The sequence below is a fragment of the Meriones unguiculatus genome, chromosome 1, assembly GCF_030254825.1.
Source record: "Meriones unguiculatus strain TT.TT164.6M chromosome 1, Bangor_MerUng_6.1, whole genome shotgun sequence".
Lineage (NCBI taxonomy): Eukaryota > Metazoa > Chordata > Mammalia > Rodentia > Muridae > Meriones > Meriones unguiculatus.
The window spans coordinates 44,311,180-44,331,500 of NC_083349.1; the positions used below are offsets into that span (position 1 = coordinate 44,311,180).

Sequence of the window (20,321 nt, forward strand, 5' to 3'; positions counted from 1 at the left end):
CTTAAGTTCCAGTTCAGAAACACAAGAAATAAGAAAAAGAAGCAAGATGGTTTCCCTCAAAGTTAAGAATTCTACAGTAACTGGGTGTAAAGACAGCAAAGGACTGAAAGGAATGATTGTAAGAATGATCCCTGAAGTTATATAGGACTCAGTCACATGAACAAAAGAGGATACAAATAAATCTTGGCATAAAACAAGAAAGACAAGCCAGGTAAGAACACAATGGTATGAGTTGCTGGAAAATTAGGAATCAAAAGCTCATTAATTCAAATAAAAACATTCTGTTAAAAACCTTAAACAAAGGATTATATTGCTGGATGGCAGACAAGCAGGGCTTGAACATATGTTTAAAAGACTAAGCTTACAAGTACTAGGCATAAAAGAAAGGGGAGAGGCATAAGCTAAAAGCATAAAAAACATTCACAAAGTAAAGGAAAAGTCCTTGAATTCCCGAAGATAGACATAGAGAGGACTCTTGGGACCCTAAACAGATAGAACCAGAAAATAATGTATGCTATTATTTTGGGACCCTAAACAGATAGAACCAGAAAATAATGTATGCTATTATTTTAGAGTTAAAAAGTTTAAGTATAAAAAGAAAATGAAAAATGTGAGTGAAGCATCCTGATACATACAAACACACACAAACTTAACAGAATAGCAGCAGGTTCCTCAAAGGAAAAAAAAACACATGAAAACTAAAAGGACATGGATAATGTCCTTCAAGCCCTGAAATGAAATAACTACCAACCTACATTACTTTATTCACCAACAATATAGTTGGGGATCAAAGGCTAAATAGACATATTTCATGAGAAGTGAAAGGGGAAGGAATTCATGAGCATTATGCTAGTTCAGCAGAAGATACACAAAGGAATCTGGAATGGTAAGTTTGGCTTCCAACTTGATGCTATCTGGAATTTCTCTGGAGACAAACTGCTGGGCAAGCATGTGGGAGACGTCCTGGTTTAGGTTCCTTGAGGTGGACAGAGCCACTGTAGTTGTGTCATCACCATCCTGTGAACTTAGGCCTGGGGCTGCAGAATAGAAAAGGAAAGAGAACCATGCAGCAACATTCATGTCGCTCTTCTTCTTGATGGTAAATGCAGTGTGACAGCTGCACCAAGCACTGGCCCTCACCACCAATATAGGATATACCCTTGGAGCGCGAGTCAGAATGAACCCTTCTTTTCTTAAGTTGCTTTTGTCAAGCACTGTCATGGCGATAAGTAAGTAAAACAGAATCTTACAGAAGGGGAAAATAAACACAATCGTATGAAAATGGGACCGAGTAATCCTCATTAGAAGAATGGAGAAGCAAATGAGGATTATAAATGGAACAACATGATATTTATCAGCACATATCTTTTAGCCATTACCACACATGCTAATCATATCAACTCTCAAATTAAAAGGCACATTTACTGGGACTTGATGAAATATTTCACTGGTCCTCCTTCACAACCACGAGAGCCTGAGGAAAAATCTGAAAACATATAAGGAAAGAAGGGAAACAGCGCAAAAGAGGATTGATTGATGGGGTGAGGAGGCAGTTTAAACATGACAAGATTATATCACATACATGTACGAAATGTCATAATGAAACCCATTTTTCAGCTTAGCACATGCTAATAAAAACTAAAACAGTAATCTGACACTTCTCCACTATGTGTAAAATAGACGTATTGAGTCAATTACAAGCTGAGATGCAATGTTTTTATTTTCCATGTCTAGATAAGTGACTTTGCTCTGGTGAGTGTTTTTATATGTGTGTCTGGCATCTATCCATGTGTACATTTAAATGTAAGAAATGGCATGTCTCTCCTGAGAAAAGTAGGAGAATAATTTAATGTTCAAATAATATCATTTACTGATAATTGTAAGATACATACTCTAAAATGTAATGAACAAACATATTATTCAAAGAAAGATTATTTTAATATAGAATGAATCCCCTTTTAACCAAAAATATTACTAAATTACTCTACTCAAGAGAAAAGCTTATCAGAAGTAGTCACTTAGTTTATTTGCAACTGTGTCTGTGTGTGACTGAAATGTGATATTAATAGTTGCTATCAGTACTTATTTTGTAACAGCTTTCATAGATGATGTTTTTAAAAGCCAGATAATTCTGTTTTTAACAGTAGCAACCCCCCCCCCACACACACACAAATGCCAATGGAGTTAACAGGATAGAGCAAATAAATTTAGAGACTTGTAAAATAATATAGCTAACTCAATTTCATTAACAACATATTCAATTCCTACTGCTTAATTTTAATACTTTATTTATATTAGAGCAAAGTACTTAGGATTAAATTAGTGTTTCCACTTATACAGCTCTGAGATACATTACAATAACTTAAGTAATTGGTATAAATATGCTATGACTTTTAGGATAATTTCAGTGACTTATAAATTCTCAAATCATTTAAATTTTAATGCAGTGAAGTAATGATAAATTATTAACCAAGTATAAAGTTTTACTTATGGCCAGAAATTTAAATCATTCTAACATGTCTCTGTAATAAATGTATAATTTTGTAAAAGTAGTTAAAGAAAACAGATCACCAACTTAAGAAAGATGAAGAGAAACTAGAGAACATCCAAGAAGTAGTAGCATAAACTCCTAAATGATTGGAAATAATTTGGCTAAAGCAGCCTAATGTCAGGTGGGTTAGTAGAGGACAGAAGCTGGGGAGGAAGCATCAGCATGAGAGCAGAGACTGTCGATCCTCTGCCTAGGCGAAAGGGTCTAAGACAAGAGGAACCTGACTGGCAGATGAAAGAGCTACATGAAGGCACCAAACAATACTCAGTTTGCAGTTTCAACACTTCAGACCCTACTATCAAAGACGGTTGTCAAAGGCATCACTGACATTGTAAGCCACAGTAGAGATGACTACAAACAGTCACTCTTAGAATGTATGTAGTAAGTGTGTGTGCTGTTCAGACATGATCACATACACCGTCACTCCAATGTACAGTCAACAGCCCAGACTTTAAAGGCAACATCTAGCTGTCCAATGCACTACTGCATTACAGCCCACAAAGTCTGGATGTTATACCCATCCATGAATGCCCCCTGGTAATGGCTCACAGGTGTAGGAAGATCCTAGTAAGTGCATCAATGGACTAGCAGTCTTCTCACCTCCAATAACCTAAATACAGTATCTTAGGTACCGTTCATCCAGTTGCCTTGAATAACATTTTATTATGTGAAATTTTATTTTATTTTCCCTGTTTTTAAAATGTTCTGGACCTACAGCTCATGCCTAGAACTTGTGGTTAGACTGGGTGTAGGATGGATGGGGGCTTGGGAGGTAAATGTAGCTTAGGAGGTAAAAACTGCCTTGCCCCAGCTAAAATAAAGCTACACTAAAATCTATCTGTGTCTTATAATAGTGGGTTAGTTAATACCATCAAAATAATTACAGGCTATTTAATAACAAACATATTAGCCCGATATTTATATTTTCTCCAACATTCCATTCTGTTCTTCTTCCCAGTAAATCTCTTGTATGAGGTTTGTTGCATGGTGTGGTATTGCTTGGCTCCTAATTGCCAAGATACCCTTGTGCCAGAAAAGTACCCTTACCCTGGCACTGTGACTTGAATAGGCTCTCTCGGTGCCTGGTCTCACCTTTGGGTCCCCATCACTCATCTCCAGTCCACCTGCAACAGACTCAACTTCTGGCTACCCAATTGCTCAGCATCCCCCTCGCCAGTGGTAATTCAGTAAGTCTCCCCTTAAGTGGGAATAAAGAGTTCAAGGAAGTGACCACTCAGTATTAGGAACCTCTCTGGTGCTCTTGAAGGTGGAGGTGCCCCCAGGCATGATCTTTACGGCCACAGCTGTCCCCTTCACCAACCCTCCAACACCAACCATTATCCTCCCAATCCCCAACCCTCTCCCAACCCTCTCCTCACCCTGTGCTCAGAAGCATAAGCCTGTAGCTTCTTTAGGCCTGACTGGGATATTGTCACCCTTTCTCCCTGTCTCCCATTTTTGCCTTCCCCATCGAGCTGCCTTTAAACCAAGAGATTCTCTCTGCCCTCCCAGCATTTATGATACTATGTGACTCTTTCCTTAAGAGCTCGTTCCTGAGCTCAGTTTTTCATTGTCTTCTGGTCAGCCTGAAGACCTCATCCAAAGCCCTGGGATGAGGCATCAGTCTCCTAAGGAGGTTGGGCCTGACCCCCGACCAGTGAGTGAGGTGATGACCCACTAAATGGCTTGGTCTTAGTTCAGTCCTCTCTGAGTCTTAGGGACACCCTCGACTACAGGCTGCTGTGACCTTTTTTCCTCCCCATTTCTCATCCACGGGAACAGGGTCATTTATAGCCTCTAACTCCCTCTTGGGATGCCTTTTAGAAAAACTCCAACCTCTCCACCTGGCACCCAACCTGAAGGGTCCCAAACTGATATGTTTTTGCAATCAAATTTGGCCTCAATATTCCTTAGATAACCAATCCCAATGGCCATGTAACAGCATGCCTAGAGAGGGGACACCTGATGCCATAAGCAGAAGTTTTAGTGATGTCTTTTTAGGTATACCATGGTGTTGTGGATATTAATATTTACTATTGATTTATCTTTACTAAATCAGCTATATACCCCAATCACCACACAGAGACTGGGATTTATTTAACTAACCTAGAGCACGATGCTGGCCAATAGTTATTCCATTCTAAACCTCTAAGCCCACATAGTTTCCTCCCACTCAGATTCACCCATTATACTTGCTTTTAGTCATACCTTAGGTCTGGTACATCCCTCCTCATGGTCCCAAGTTCTGTTCTGGTGACCTCTGCTGCAGAGTCTCTGCTCCTCCCTCCTCCTTGCTTCCTTCTCCTCCCTTCTTGACCAGAATGTCCCACCTTATTCTCTCCATTGCACAGCATTGGGGCTGGTTGTTTAATTGACAACACAGAGAACAAATGGTGGCATGGTTACACAAACTTGAGACAGGTGATGCTTAGAATAAGCATCAGAGTGCAATGTCTGGATTGAAACCAGATTGTGGGGTAGAGAAATCAGCATTTCAATGAACAAGGTTAAATTATATACATTCCAAAAGAACATTAATGTTTATTGTCTTTGGGAGAGGGTTATTAATTATTAATGGTCTTATTCAGAGAGAAACAAGGTAAGACTCAGGGATTTCTCTCTTTTCTTTTTCTTTCTTTCTTAGATAAGGAGAAAAGGGGTTAAAAAAAATAAAGGGAAATACAAGGATATCTTATAAGAATAATAAGATAAAAGGTAGATGATTTGAATCTACTCAACTTAAGTTTTTATTTGTTATTCTCAAATAAGGTTAATTTTAACTCTGGTATAGGATTTTGTATATTGATATAAAAATAAGTCTGTTTTTGATACATTGGTATAAGCTTTAGTATATTGATACAAATTCAAGGTTACTTCCAATACTTTTAAACTGCTATTTAAAACTGTTCACGGTATTAGGCAATGCAAGTTAATTGCTAGTCAATCAACTCATAGTCTTCTCAGGCACTAGTCTAATTTATCACAGGAGTTTACATTCTAGGTGTAACAGATAGACATGATTTTGTAGACAGATCAATTACATAAAGATAGGAAAGTCTTCAAAAACTTTCAGAGACCTATACAATACAGCATTTTAAAATGTCTTTTTTATTTGTTATTAAGGATTCTTTGACAATGAGACAGGTCATCTCCTGGCAGCACCCTACCTATTTCAAAGAAGATGATGAGCATTGAAGAACCTCCATATGGAGATGGCATCAAATATGGCAAACAAGCCACTCAGGTAAAGAAAATACCCTTGACAGACAGAATCTGCCAAAAATGGGCAAGCTTAATTGTAGAACAAGTAGACTGCTGAACTCTGCCAAGACAGGGTAAGCAAGTCCTAAATAGTTCCTGCTTCACATTTATGTCTGTCAAATATTCTGAGCCAGAAGGCTAAAGATGATGCTCCAATGTTTTGAGTTATGGGTGACTGTTCAGGCAGCAAACTGTCTTTGTCAGTTTTTTTATTTTTATTTTTTGGAAGTTGCTAACATACACTTCCTATTTACTCTAGTAACTAATTTTATTCCTTTACAAGTCTCTGAAGAGGTTGAAGACCAAATAGTTATAGTTCCACAATTAAGCTTAAGTTGTTTAGAATTTAAGAAAATGTTTTCATATAAGTAATACCAATAAGGATGAAAGTTAATTTATGTATAGAACTCTAAGCTTGTCAATATAGAATAGATTAATCAAATACTTTCTCCTAAATTGCCAAATGCATGTGGACTAGACATTGCACATGTAAATTTTACCTAACAGTTTTCAAATAATTATTATTGTATTGAAAGAAAAGGAGCCTTTTTATTGGACTTAAAGGGGGAAATGTTGATATAATGTTCTTTTGGAATGTATATAATTTATACCCTTGTTCATTGAAATGCTGATTTCTCTACCCCACAATCTGGTTTCAATCCAGACATTGCACTCTGATGCTTATTCTAAGCATCACCTGTCTCAAGTTTGTGTAACCATGCCACCATTTGTTCTCTGTGTTGTCAATTAAACAACCAGCCCCAATGCTGTGCAATGGAGAGAATAAGGTGGGACATTCTCGTCGAGCGAGGAGGAGAGAGGAGCAGAGACTCTGCAGCAGAGGTCACCAGAACAGAACTTGGGACCATGAGGAGGGATGTACCAGACCTAAGGTATGACTAAAAGCAAGTATAATGGGTGAATCTGAATGGTAGAAAACTATGTGGGCTTAGAGGTTTAGAATGGAATAACTATTGGCCAGCATCGTGCTCTAGGTTAGTTAAATAAATCCCAGTCTCTGTGCAGTGATTTGGAGATACAGCTGGTTTAGAATTGACCGCTGCTTTACTGAAAGATAAATCAGTAATAAATATTTATACCACAATGCTGTGGAGAGATGACAAAGCATGAAAACAAAAATTCCTGATGTTGGCTAAGGCCTTTCAGCTGGCCATAGCAACTGTCCCTTGCCTCTGAGAGTCTGAAAACCTATGGGTCCCTACTTCAAGTGCTTTCAGGAGGGTCAATGGTCCTGGACCTACCCCAACCCTCAAAAACCATCCTGACTACGTCTAACGTACAACTATGAGGGAGAGTGGGCTATTGAATGCCCTCGTATCCCTAGTGGCATGGGAACATCAGTCCCAAATTGCCCTTCAGCTGATCTCCTAGGTCTATTTATGGAATACCTTGGACCAAACTTCGTCATCTCTACAGTGAGCCCCATGTAATTATGGTATCAAGAAAACCCATCTCCTTCCTTTTGGACATTGGGACCACTTACACAAAATTTTGGGGACCTACCTTTCCTGCTCACTCCCCTATTGCCAGGGTAGGGGGACAGCTTTACCAACTTCATGAACTGCTATGACTTAGTTGTATCATTAGGGTATCCCCCTTACCCATTCCTTCCTAGTGGTACCATCTTGTTTTGTCCCCTTGCTAGGAAGGAACCTCATAGTCAAAGTGTGAGCCCCCAGGCTCCCTAGATGGTCTCTTTCCCTGTCTCCTGCAAACTACACAATCTGACATACATTTCACTTTACTGACCTTCCAGGGACACCCAAAAGCCGAGCATTATTCCTGTCATGTCATCCAATTTCAAAACCCTACTAATTACATCAGCCAGGATCAATACACACTCTCTCTCTAAATTCTTAGGGGACTTAAGCCTTTCGTGTCCCACATCTTCTCCTTTTCATGCCCTCATACTCAGAGTTAAAAAAAGAAAAAACAAACAAACAAACAATAAAATAAAACAAACAAAAAACCACAACCAACCACTTGGCTCAGGATATCCAATGTATGAACTCTGTAGTGGTTACTCTACCCTATAGTACCCAGCTCATATACTCTTCTTTCTTTTTAGGGGGGAGGGGAGATTTCAAAACAATTTATTCTCAGAACATATTTGTAAAACATGTTTCTTGTGAATGAAAAGCATGAGAATATTTTTGCAAGACGTTTAGCCTCAGGTATTAGATATTAGAACTATGACAGTATTAGAAATGTTATTCGCCTTTCTATGTGGTACAGTTGTACATGTATATGTTGTGATGTATTTATATTCCACATACAATCCATGTGATGTATTTGTATTTTCATACACAGCTCATGTGAACAAGCTTTGTTGCAGCACAGACATTTAAAACCAAAACACTTGGAGACCATCTTCCAATTCATTTCATGATGCAGCTCTTTTACTCAGGGATTTTTTTTCCTTGGTAGCAAGCCCATCTTTGGGATCAAACACACCAGCGGACACACCTATAACACAGGTGTTGGGGGAACAGGCCAAACTATTTTCTGTTCAATAACATGTGTTTAAGCATGTCTCAAATATTTATATATGCAGTCTCCGCACTGATCACCCTCACTTTCATTGCTTTTTAAGCCACATGGTATGAACTCTACCTTCCCAGTCTGTATGTGTTTCTTTATAAAAACAACAGCACTGGGTTGACAAGCACCCAGCATCTCAGGCCGAAGGCTAAACAATTCAAAGTAGAAACATTTATTTCAAAAATACCTTAATCAGATCTAATTATATTTAACAACATTTTCTCCCACACAGGGTTTCTCTGTGTATCCCTGACTGTCCTGACTCACTCTGTAGACCACGCTGGCCTCAAAGTCACAGAGATCTGCCTGACTCTGTCACCCCATGTGCTGGGACTAAAGACCTGGCTTTAAATAGGAATTTTATTTATTTATTTTATATACTCTTCTTTCAACCATGCCCTGTGAGACCTCTCAGTTCTTTGTCCTAGACATCAAGGATGCCTTCTTTTCCTTTCTTCTCGATCCCCAGTCTCAAAGTATCTTTGCCTTTACTTGGACCAACTCACCTTCCTACCCCAGAGATTCTTAGACAGCACACATTTATTCAGCCAGACTTTGGCCTCTGACTTACTCTCTTTGTCTCTTCCTAAATCCAAGCTTTTACAATATGAAAATCATCTTCTCCTTTGTAGTCCATCCCTACAAATTAACCAGGCTGACACCTCTACTCTAACTAAAGATTCTATCTGGTCAAGAAGATAGGATCTCACCCTCTAAGGTCCAGCTGTACACCCCTCAGATTACTTATTTGGGACTATCTATTACTCCAGCTCACAAGATCATTATCCTAGATAGAAAAGACTTTATTCAGTCACTCATAGTCCCCACAATAAAGGAGGAAATTTTATTCTTCCAAGGGATGGCTGACTTAATACTCTTGGATTCCCTCTTTCTCTCTTCTCTCTTGCTCCTTATATCAAGTGGCCCTTGGGCCGTCACACACAGCCCTTCTTGCACCCATCACCAAGCCTTTTCATAAGCTTCAACAGGCCCTCCTCCAGGATCTGGCCTTACAACTTCCAGATTTGACTCACCCCTTCTCACTCTGTCTCACTTCTCAACATTTCAAATTTCATCCCCTGACCAACCCCAGGACATCCCCTATCTCACTTTTGCATTGAGATCCTAAAAAAAGCTTGAGAGAACCCTATCTCAGGCCACCTACACTTGGCACACAAATGGCAGTTCTTCCTACATAAGGCAGTCTAAAAAGTGAAATATGCTATTGCTTCAGACACCAAGATGGTTCAAGACTTGTGCCCTGGTGTTCCTTTTCCCAAAAGTTGGGGTGGTACCCAGAGAAAAACCCTTCCTGGTTCCTATCACAGAGTTTTTACAAATAGTTTTTACAAGTACAACATGACATGACAAACAAATGGTTCGGGTCCTACCCCTTCTTGCAGTCCTGGGTATAACTGCTGGAGTCATCACTGCAAGAGTGAGACTAACTACTTCCCTAACTGTCTGCTGTCAGTTTTCCTCTCAGTTCATCCAGGACCTTCAAAGGGTGGCTCAGACCATCCTCACCCTGCAAGGCCAGACAGACTCATGCTGCTATAGTGCTACAAAATTGGCAAAGATTAGAACTACTAACAGCAGAGAAGGGTGGCCTTTGCCTCCTCCTCAGGTTGCTTCTATGTCAACCAGTCGTGTATAGTAAAAGACAAGAACTGACAACTCCAGACAGATCTTCAAGAACATAAGGAACAGCTCAATGCCTCAGGCCATTGATAGTCCAATGGGGAATAGTATATTGCCTTTCTTAACTCCCTTTCTCCTCCTTTTCCTAACCCTACTATAATTGCATCCTATTTTATAAACTTCTTGCCTATATTTTCTTTTATAAAAAACCAAAATGAACAACAACCTTGGCTTAAAAATCATCCCCTCTGGTAAAATGTCCTTGGTAAGCTCTAATATGATAGTTACTAAGAAACTATTTTTGTTTAAAAGGCATTGACTTCTCGCTTGAGCCCACAAGATAAGTAAAAGCAGGATGAAAGCCTGCCATGTCTGCCTTCATCTCCTGTCTCTCTGTTTGTCATCATGAATAAGATCACTGGTAAACAATCAAGGATTATGTGTCATATCACCTATCATATTGCTATTCAAAGCTGTAGATATAGGGGTACATTTCTGTCCTTCTGCAACTTTGTATTTCAAAAACAGCAAAGCCTGCCTCCTACCCCTGCCAAATGATGTCAAACCCCTATGAGAGTGGCCAGCCCTTGGAGCCATTCCCAATATAGGAACCAGGTTAATTCTCTCAAATAACAGTGACGTCTTCAGATGACGTTATAGAGTAACATCAACCACACCTTAACCAGGGTACCTCTTGTACCCTTGCCCTAATTACTTCTTTTTTTAAACCTATACTTAATTTCAATACCCTAAATATGAACATAGGGTCACTGGATCCCATTATTTGTTCATTTTCCCAATGTGCTAGGCAACTCTCCTCTATTCGCTTTTTACCACCAGGCATGTCATTAACAGGCATATTAGAGCAGGTGGTCCAGCCCAGCCAGTATATGAATGTATGTATGTATGTATGTATGTATGTGTCTCTTGAAATCACTAGAAGTCTGTCAAGCCAAGAACTCCAGTAGCAGGTAAAATATACAGATGGCATGCTTGCTGACTCTGAAAGAAAGAAAAAAAAAAAAACAAAGAAAATTAAGGCAGAGTTAGAGAACTAAAGCTAGCTTCAAAGGCTCCTGGGAAATCTGAAAGGAGCCAGAAACGAAACAAAAACATCCTCGTTGAGCTCTAGTTTCAATGCTTCAAGATTCATCATCAATGTCAGCAGTATCTGTGAATATCTAATATCCAGAAATAAAATAAGGACTGAAATTCTTTCTTTTGTCACAGTTCTACCATTAAAAGAACCTCATCTGGTTAAGAACTAGCGAAGAGGGGTTACCTCTCCTAGAAGTTTAATTCTGTTAGGTCAAGGAGGATTAGAAGGTCCTAGAGGCAGGCATAAAATGACTGCTGTAAAGAATAAGCTATGCATCTTCAACAAATGATGCTGGTCTAACTGGATGTCTACATGTAGAAAAACACAAATAGATCCATACTTATCACCCTGCACAAAACTAAAGTCCAAGTGGATCAAAGATCTCAACATAAAACCAGACACTCTAAACCGCTTAGAAGAAAAAGTGGGGAACAGGAGACAACTTCCTGAACAGAACACCAACAGCACAGGCTCTAAGAGCAACAATCAATAAATGGGACCTCATGAAACTGAAAAGCTTCTGTAAAGCAAAGGACACTGTCAGAACAAACGACAGCCTACAGATTGGGAAAAGGTCTTCACCAACCCTATATCTGACAATGGACTAATATCCAGTAAATATAAAAAACTAAAGAAGTTAAACAGCAAAAAATCAAGTAATCCAATTAAAAAATGCAGTACAGAGCTAAACAGAGAATTCTCAATAGAGGAATATCGAATGGCAGAGAAACACTTAAAGAAATGCTCAACCTCATTAGCCATCAGGGAAATGCAAATCAAAACAACCCTAAGATTTCACCTTACACCCATCAGAATGGCTAAGATCAAAAACTCAAGTGACAACACATGCTGGAGAGGTTGTGGAGAAAGGGGAACCCTCCTCTACTGCTAGTGGGAATGTAAACTTGTACAACCATTCTGGAAAGCAGTCTGGTGCTTTCTCAGACAACTAGGAATAGGTCTTCCTCAAGATCCAGCTATACCACTCCTAGGCATATACCCCAAAGAGGCTCAAGTACACAATAAGGACATTTGCTCAACCATGTTTGTAGCAGCCTTATTTGTAATAGCCAGAAGCTGGAAACAGCCCAGATGCCCCTCAGTGGATGAATGGATGCACAAATTGTGGTATATCTACACAATGGAATACTACTCAGCAATAAAAAACAAGGAAATCATGAAATTTGCAGGTAAATGGTGGGATCTGGAAAAGATCATCCTGAGTGAGCTATCCCAGAAGGAGAAAGACACACATGGTATATATTCACTCATATAGACATATAATATAGGATAAATCTCTTCAAATCTGTACACCTAAAGAAACTAATCAAGAGGAAGGACTCTTGCTAAAATGCTCAATTCCTATCCAGAAAGGCAAAGAGGATGGACATCAGAAGGAGAAAAGAGGGAACAAGTCAGGAGCCTGACACAGAGGACCTCTGAAAGGTTATGTACTGCAGACTATCAATGCAGATGCTGAGACTTGTGGGCAACCTTTGGGCAGAGTGCAGGGAATCTTATGGAAGAAGTGGGAAACAGTAAGATCTGGAGAGGACAGGAACTCCACAAAGAGAGCAACAGATCCAAAAATTCTGAGCACAGGGGTCTTTGCTGAGACTGATACTCCAACCAAGGACTATGCATGGAGATAACCTAAGACCCCTGCACAGATGTAGCCCATGGCAGCTCAGTATCCAAGTGGGTTCCATTGTAATAGGAACAGGGACTGTCTGACATGAACTGATTGGCCTGCTCTTTAATTACCTCCCCCTGAGGGGGAAGCAGCATTACCAGGCCACAGAAGATGACAATGCAGCCACTCTTGATGAGACCTAATTGACTAGGATCAGAAGGAAGGAAAAGAAGTCCTCCCCTATCAGTGGACTTTGGAGAGGGGCATGCATGCAGAGGGTGGAGGAAGGGAGGGGTTGGGACACAGGGGGGATACAAAGTGAATAAAGTGTAATTAATAAAGAAAAAAAAAGAATAAAAAGAATAATACTACTGTAATAATTTAAGGGCAAAGAGTCCATGTCTAGGCATTAGTCTACAGATACCTCATAGTCCAAGCTAGTACTTTTATAAAGACAAGATGTGTATTTAAAAAATTTCACTTCTAGGTCCCACCATTTGCCTGCAAATTTCATGATTTCCTCATTTTTAATTGCTGAGTAGTATTCCATTGTGTAAAAGTACCACAATTTCTGTATCCATTCCTCCACAATTGGGAACAATTCCTCCCAATTGGGTACAATTGGGAAGGAAAGAGGGAGTGGGATACAGCAGGGATACAAAGTTAACAAACTAACTAATATTAAAAAAATAAAAATTAAAAAAATTCACTTCTAAGGAAGTTATACCAAAAAGTTGAAACAACAGAATTAACTATCTTTAACATCAATATTCTTATTACAGTATCTATTAATATCCACCAGTGTCAAAAACAAAAGCTAAAAGCATTCAACAGTATTCTAATACAGTTTGAAAACTCAAAAAAATTAAAAATTCAAATATTACAAGTACTATTATGATCAGTTATGGACGGTTATATCCCACAAGGACAGCCCCAGAGAACCGCTAACAAGAAACTCTTCTAGTAGGCAGGGAGAAAAAGAGAACGAACAAAGAGAAGGGAGGAAGGGATGACAAACGAGAAAAAAAAAAATCCTTCCCAATAGGCCAGTATGAAGATAGAACAAGTGTTTCCAAGCAAATCTAACACTAGGCAACTATGTGAAATAAAACAGTGTTGACAAAAAGAAAATGAGAATTCTCACCTATGGTCCACCTAAGGTATCACCTGCCTTGAACGCCCTAGAGGAAAGGACTTGAGGAACTGAAAACATGCCTGTTGAAAGGCATGTTCCATATAGTGAACAGCTTGGAAGTTTTAAAAGAAGCCATATGTATAAGAGACTCTCCCATCCTCCGCTCTGTGGACAAGAATGAAATATGAGTGTATGTGCATGTGTGTGCATGTGTGTGCGCAATCAGCTATTTATAGCTGGTGATGCTGACTTTCTACTTCTGGTAGCAGGCTTCTTTTGAGTGGCATAGATGTGAGAGAACTTTGTTGTGTCCTACAGTATGGCCTTGAACTTGCTATGTACTTCAACCTGGACTCTAACCTACTGAGCCTTCCAAGTGCTTAGATTATAAACATGCACCATCATAATGGTACTTTTTTGTTTTTATTAATTTTATACACACAAAGCAGTTCTATTTAAGAAGCAGTAAAATCCTATCAACCTCACACAGTAAGGTCAAAAAAGTTCCTTAACTTTCATGAAATGTTTAGAAGTTTAATTTTGGTTCGATACCTACACTGAGGAAGACAAATAAATAAAAGCCATATTGGGCTTGGAGGCTCGGAAAGAAACATAAAGAACAATAAAAACCTTTTTGTCTTCCCCCACTCAAGTCCCAACATCCAGCCAAACATTCATTTAACCTCTGTGTAGGAGGCTGAGTGAGGTTTTGGTAGATACACCAGAAAGGAAAGGCAAGGTTATTAACCTTGGTAAGACCCTAAAGTACAAGGCAGCCACATAACCCCAGTTCAAAGGTGACAGTACCCACAAACGCATTCCGACCAGCTTCCTATGCCTCTATTTTATTTTGTTTGCTCTTACGTGTAGGTTTTTTATTATTTATTTATTTTTATTTGTTTTAGACAAAATTTGATAAGAAAGCCTATGATAGGCTGGTGCTCTCTTGGTAGCCCAGAGTAGCCTGAAACAAATAAAAAAATCTTTCTATGTCACTTCCTTGTGTGGCTTCATACATTTTAAATTTGGATAAATACCCAAAGGTTACTTACATTTGAGCCCATTGTTTAACATGGATACTATAGACAAAAAACAAAATGGGAAACCACAGGATTTAGCCTGGTGAGTTTTCCTGATGCTTTCTATCCACATGCCCTCCTAACCTGTGAGATCCAGCCCAGGTCCCATATCCAGTGCCCTGGTCTATCTGTATCTTAACATGTACTGTAGAGCCACAGTGAGATATAGAAAGAAAGAAAGAAAGAAAGAAAGAAAGAAAGAAAGAAAGAAAGAAAGAAAGAAAGAAAGAAGAAAGAAAGAAAGATAGTACTGGCATCAAAAAAGGTATGTAGACCAACAGAACAGAAATCTAAGACCCAAACATAAGCATATGTAAATTCAACCACTAGATATTTGACAAAGATGCCAAAAACATAGGCTGGAAAAAAGAAAACATCTTCCACAAATGGGGCTAAAAAAAAAAAACCCTGGACATTCACATGCCAATGAACAACAACACCAAAATTGTCACCTTGCATAAAAACTAACTCCAAATAGATGAAAGAGATAAACATGAAACCTGAAATAGTGAAACTACTAGAAAAAAAATAAACAGTAACCTATAAAATATAGATGTAAGTCAGGACTTTCTTAATAGAACTTCGTATATACAAAAATTATGGGCAAAGAAGGACTTCCTAAAACAAAAAAATATTCTGCACAGCAAAAGAAATAAGCAACTGAATGAAGAGGAAGCCCATAGAATGGGATAGAATATTTGCCAGCTATATATATCAGAGGATTAATATCTTGAATATAAAAGAACTCAACAATTTTATAAAATGGGCTTGGGTCCTAAACAGAGCGATCTCAAAATAAGGGAGAAAAATAACTAAGAAGTATCTCAAAAAATGTTCATTGTCCCTAGCAATTAGGGAATAGAAATCAAAACAACTTTGAGATTTCATCATATGCTAGTCAGAATAGGAAAGATCAACAAAACAACCAACAACAAATGTTGAAGGAGATACTGAGAAATGGGAACCCTCACATGCTCTTGATGGGAATGTAAACTGGGGCAGTCACTGTGGAAATCAGTGTGAAGAACTGTCAAAAATCTAAAAATAAAACTATCATGTAACCCACCTCTACCATTCCTTGGCATACACCCTATGGATTCAACATCCTATTCCAGAGATACTTGTTCAGCTGTGTTCATTGCTATTCTATTGACAATAGCTAGGAAATGGAAACAAGTTAAATGTCCATTAACTAACAAATTGATGATAAAAACATGGCACATCTACATTACATTACACATATACATTATGGAGCACTACTGAGCCATAAAGAAGATAGAATCATGAACTTTGCAGGTAAATGAATGGTACTAGAAAAGACCATATTGGGTGGGGTAATCTAGACCCAGAAAGACAAACATTGCATGTTCTCTCATCAGATGTGAGTACATAACCTTAAGTAACAGCAGAAACCAGAAAAGTAAAAAGGGACCACTACCAAAGTGAGGGAGTAGGGAAGCATTAGAGAGAAGAATAGCAAGGTTCAAGTGATTTGATCAGGGAAATAGGGAAATGAAGGTATCCAATTATGGAGGGGAAGAAAATACAGAAGAACAAGGGAGAAGGGTAAAATAGCGATAAGGATGTTTGAATAGTTGTAAGAAGTTACACTATAATTTACAAACAAAACCTATATAGGACTACATATAAATATGCATGTGTAGTTTAAATGTTACATCTTCTCATCTGGGCTGACAAGGTTCCCTATAAGAGCCAAAGGGCATCTAACAAACCCACCAAACACTAAGCATTAGAACCCCTATTTTGAACTCGTGGTAGCATTGTCCAAGAGGCTCCCAAAATACTACATGCTACTGTTATTATTGCTTTTAGCCTTGGTTGCATCCTTAGAGGTAGACATAAGTACCTATTGGTGAAGGTACCATCCACTCCAAACATAACTCCAAGAGGCCACTGAGCTGGAATCAACCTGAGGGCTCCATCACTGAAGACTAGCTTTCATGCTACCAGTAGGTGATAAGTCAACTCCTAACGGAAGGAAACAACTAATAGTCCTACCCAGCTATGACATTTATGAACCACAACAACCACCAGCATGGCATGACAACACAAAAGTGCAATAATGGTACAGATACCTTGACAGTAACCAACATCCTTGTAATTGAACTTAAGGCCCAATCGAAAAAGGGAAATCATGACTAATCAACTACCCAAGGATAGTGAAATCATGGATCTTGGAGGTGAATCTATAACCACCACTTTATTAAACCAGCATAACCCTCAATTACTTTCTAAATATTTTTTAATTACTTTTGAAATATTTGTCTTTATACCCACAGATAAGTATAGTTACCCCCATCAATAAAATTTCCCTTTGCCTAGTCCCAAAAACAAACAAACAAACAAAAATCCAGAACAAACACAGCAACATAAAAAAACATCAAACCTAAGGACTTGAGAACAATAAAGAAGAGGGAGTAAAAAGAAATGATAAAAGCTCTCTCTTAGTAATGTAATAAAGTACACCCATAAAGTCTCACTAACATGCCTGCCCAAACTTGAGCTGAAAAGGAACAACAATAGATACACCAAAGTGGCCAGATGAAAGATTAAAAGGCCTTAACACTACACGAAAAAATTACAGGCAACTAAGAAATGCTGAAAGTGGGAGAAATAGTCTTCCCCAGGGAAGAACACACCCACCAATTATTCAATAAAAACATGGTCCACACTGAAAACATATATACAAATAACATTAAACAGATTGAATTTATGTATTTCAGAATATATATGTATATACATATAAATGTACACAGGTATCAAAAATTAGTGTAAAAAGAGGCCATGGATTAGAAAGAAAACAAGTAGGGGTATATAAGAGGGTATAGACAGAAAATAGGGACGGGGAAATTATGAAAGATTATAATCTCAAAAACAAAAAGAATGTTTTAGAAAGCAAGAATACTCTGGTATCTTTTAAATTTTAGCTGTTAATTTGGTTTTTAGAACTAAGCTATACTTTATAGCTCAGGCTGGCCTCAAACTTCTGTTCCTTGTGCCTCAGCCAACCCAGTTCTGATATATGTATACATCACCACATGCTACCCTAACAAATTATCTTGAAATAAATCATATGAACAGAAATGTCACCAACTTAGTAAAAGTTAGTACCTTCATAGAAAAAGAAGAAATAAGAACCACAAAATAAAACGTAATGTTACAAGAGTAAACATAAACAGTTTTCAATAGAAGTATGATAGTAGAAATTAATAACAAGTTAAAAAGAAAAAGATGAAAGTCAAACGAGAAAGTGTATGAGAACAGAAACAGAAAATAAAGGGAAGGCAACTATTCATAAAATCTGGAAGATTTCCAGGACCAAAGAATCAAAGTATCAAGAGAATTCTTCTGCAAGTCTTTAAATAGGATGAGTCAGATCTACAGACCTTTAAGATAATTTTATTTTTATTAAATAGTATTTAGCAGCCAAATAGTGCCACGGCAGTTTCTAAAACACTACAAAGGCAAAAATCCTTGCCGATAAAGTACACATTATGCTTCCCACTACTAAGTGCAACCCAACCTGAGTGAAAAATATTATTGGTAACGTTTCAATATAAAAGAGATTGGAAGTTCTAGTAAGCAGTGAGAAAAAAAAAAAAAACGGAGAAAACTTAAAGTGGACAAATTTGAAAAATCACCTCCCTATAAATACAAGGAGAAGCTCTCAGAAGAAGAACATGGTCTATACATTTGTCTCATTCGCTCTACAGCCCAGAAAGGAAAGGACCTGACACACCAGGAAAATATCCAAGAAATGTTTGCTGGCCCAACATACAAAGTGAACTGTGCCTGTGTCAGTCCTCCCAGGAAGCAAGATAGTAAGTTCCTAGTAATCTGTGAAGTAAGCTCTGTTAGACAGTCATCATAATGAACAGCACCTCTCTTGGAATAACAGGTCCTTACCTGCTGCTGGACTGGCACTTGCTGTACCACCTGTGTAGGCACTGCTGCTTGGCTAGCCACAGATGTCTGTAGAGTCACTGTCGAACCTGTGTCTGAACCCGTCTCTGAAGTCTGCATGATGGTCTCTGGAATATATGAAAACAGTTTATAAAGTGTTGGCCTTGCATGATAAGCCTCATTGCAGTTGTTAAAATCCTATACCGAGGCTTTCGAACATACAATACCTCTCACTCCAACACACTGTCATGATAACCCATCCACCTTTTTAGTCATTTTGACCTTTAATGAACCATGATCTAAAATAGTCAAGAAACTCAAGATCTCAGTACACAATCTGAAATAGATGCCTATGTAATGAACCATACTTTCTAGATACTTTTTGAGGCTTTAGAGAAATTTAAATCTAGCCACATTGCTGCTCTGGCAAGAGATCATATCCAAAGACCTTCTAGGTTTATGTGATCCAGTAGAAATGCAGATACACCGTGGATTGCAGTATGATCTGGCTGGAATACAGACATGCTCTTATTGCACACCTTTATTCCGAAACCATGAAGGTAAGTTAGTTTATAGAAGGAAGCAGCCAAGTTTGATAGTGACATCCATTTGAGGGGCAAAGTGATGAATCAGAGAAAGACTGGACAGAATAAGTCAGAGACAGGATGCACCCAACTCTAAGAAGAACAGGGCAGAAGGAGAGGCTATTTAAGGGCAGGGCAGTGAAAGAGAGAGATTTTTAACCAAGACCTTTCCAGGAAAGTTTTAGAGAGATAGTTGCAGAGAAGACAAGCTAGACACAGGTGAAGCCAGAGCGAGCCAGAGAATAAGAGATTTTTACCAAGACCTTCTTTCCAGGAAAGGTTTACAGAGATGGTTGCAGAGAAAACAAGCCAAAGAATGAGAGGAATAAGACGATTAAAACATACTGCCAGAATTACGTTGAAGCCAGGCAGAACAATTCAGTCAGAAGCCAGTTTGATATTAGTCAGTGTGGAGAAGAGTTTAGGACAAAACAGCTGAGTTGAACCAGCCAGCTAGATTTCAGAAAGAGCTAGAATGCCTGAGAACAGTTCTCATCTCTTCCCTCCATTTGAGGAAATAACAATTATATGAGGCTATTAGGATGCAATATAGAAGAATATAGAATAAGATTCATAAATCACTTTCTAAATTTAAAAAGTTAATAAATTTATTACATGTATATTATATCAACTGATACATTTTAAATTCAGCCACAAAATCAAATTTTCTAATTTTTCTAAGCTTCCATAGTTTGATAACTTTTTTTGATACTTAAAAATTCAATAAAAATAAATGTGAATTTCCTGGTATGTAGGTAAAGGTAGGAGGTACGATTTAATTGGTAGCCTATGAAAAGTAATAAATTGCAGTTTAAGCTTGTAAAGAACACAGTGAGCATTTATGTTTCTTAA

The 20,321-nt window shown here is 38.4% G+C and overlaps 1 protein-coding gene across 5 annotated transcripts in view; it reads right to left on the minus strand.

Moving 5' to 3' along the window:
• Nucleotides 1-20,321, minus strand: part of Rfx3 (regulatory factor X3) — a 276,587-nt gene that overhangs the window by 135,634 nt on the left and 120,632 nt on the right. For all 5 annotated transcript variants that reach the window (XM_060388037.1, XM_060388031.1, XM_060388051.1 and 2 more), the window contains one exon: nucleotides 18,889-19,013. In XM_060388037.1, coding sequence (XP_060244020.1) covers nucleotides 18,889-19,005 — 117 coding nt within the window. In that variant the 5' untranslated portion in view covers nucleotides 19,006-19,013. The remainder of the gene's footprint in view (nucleotides 1-18,888; nucleotides 19,014-20,321) is intronic.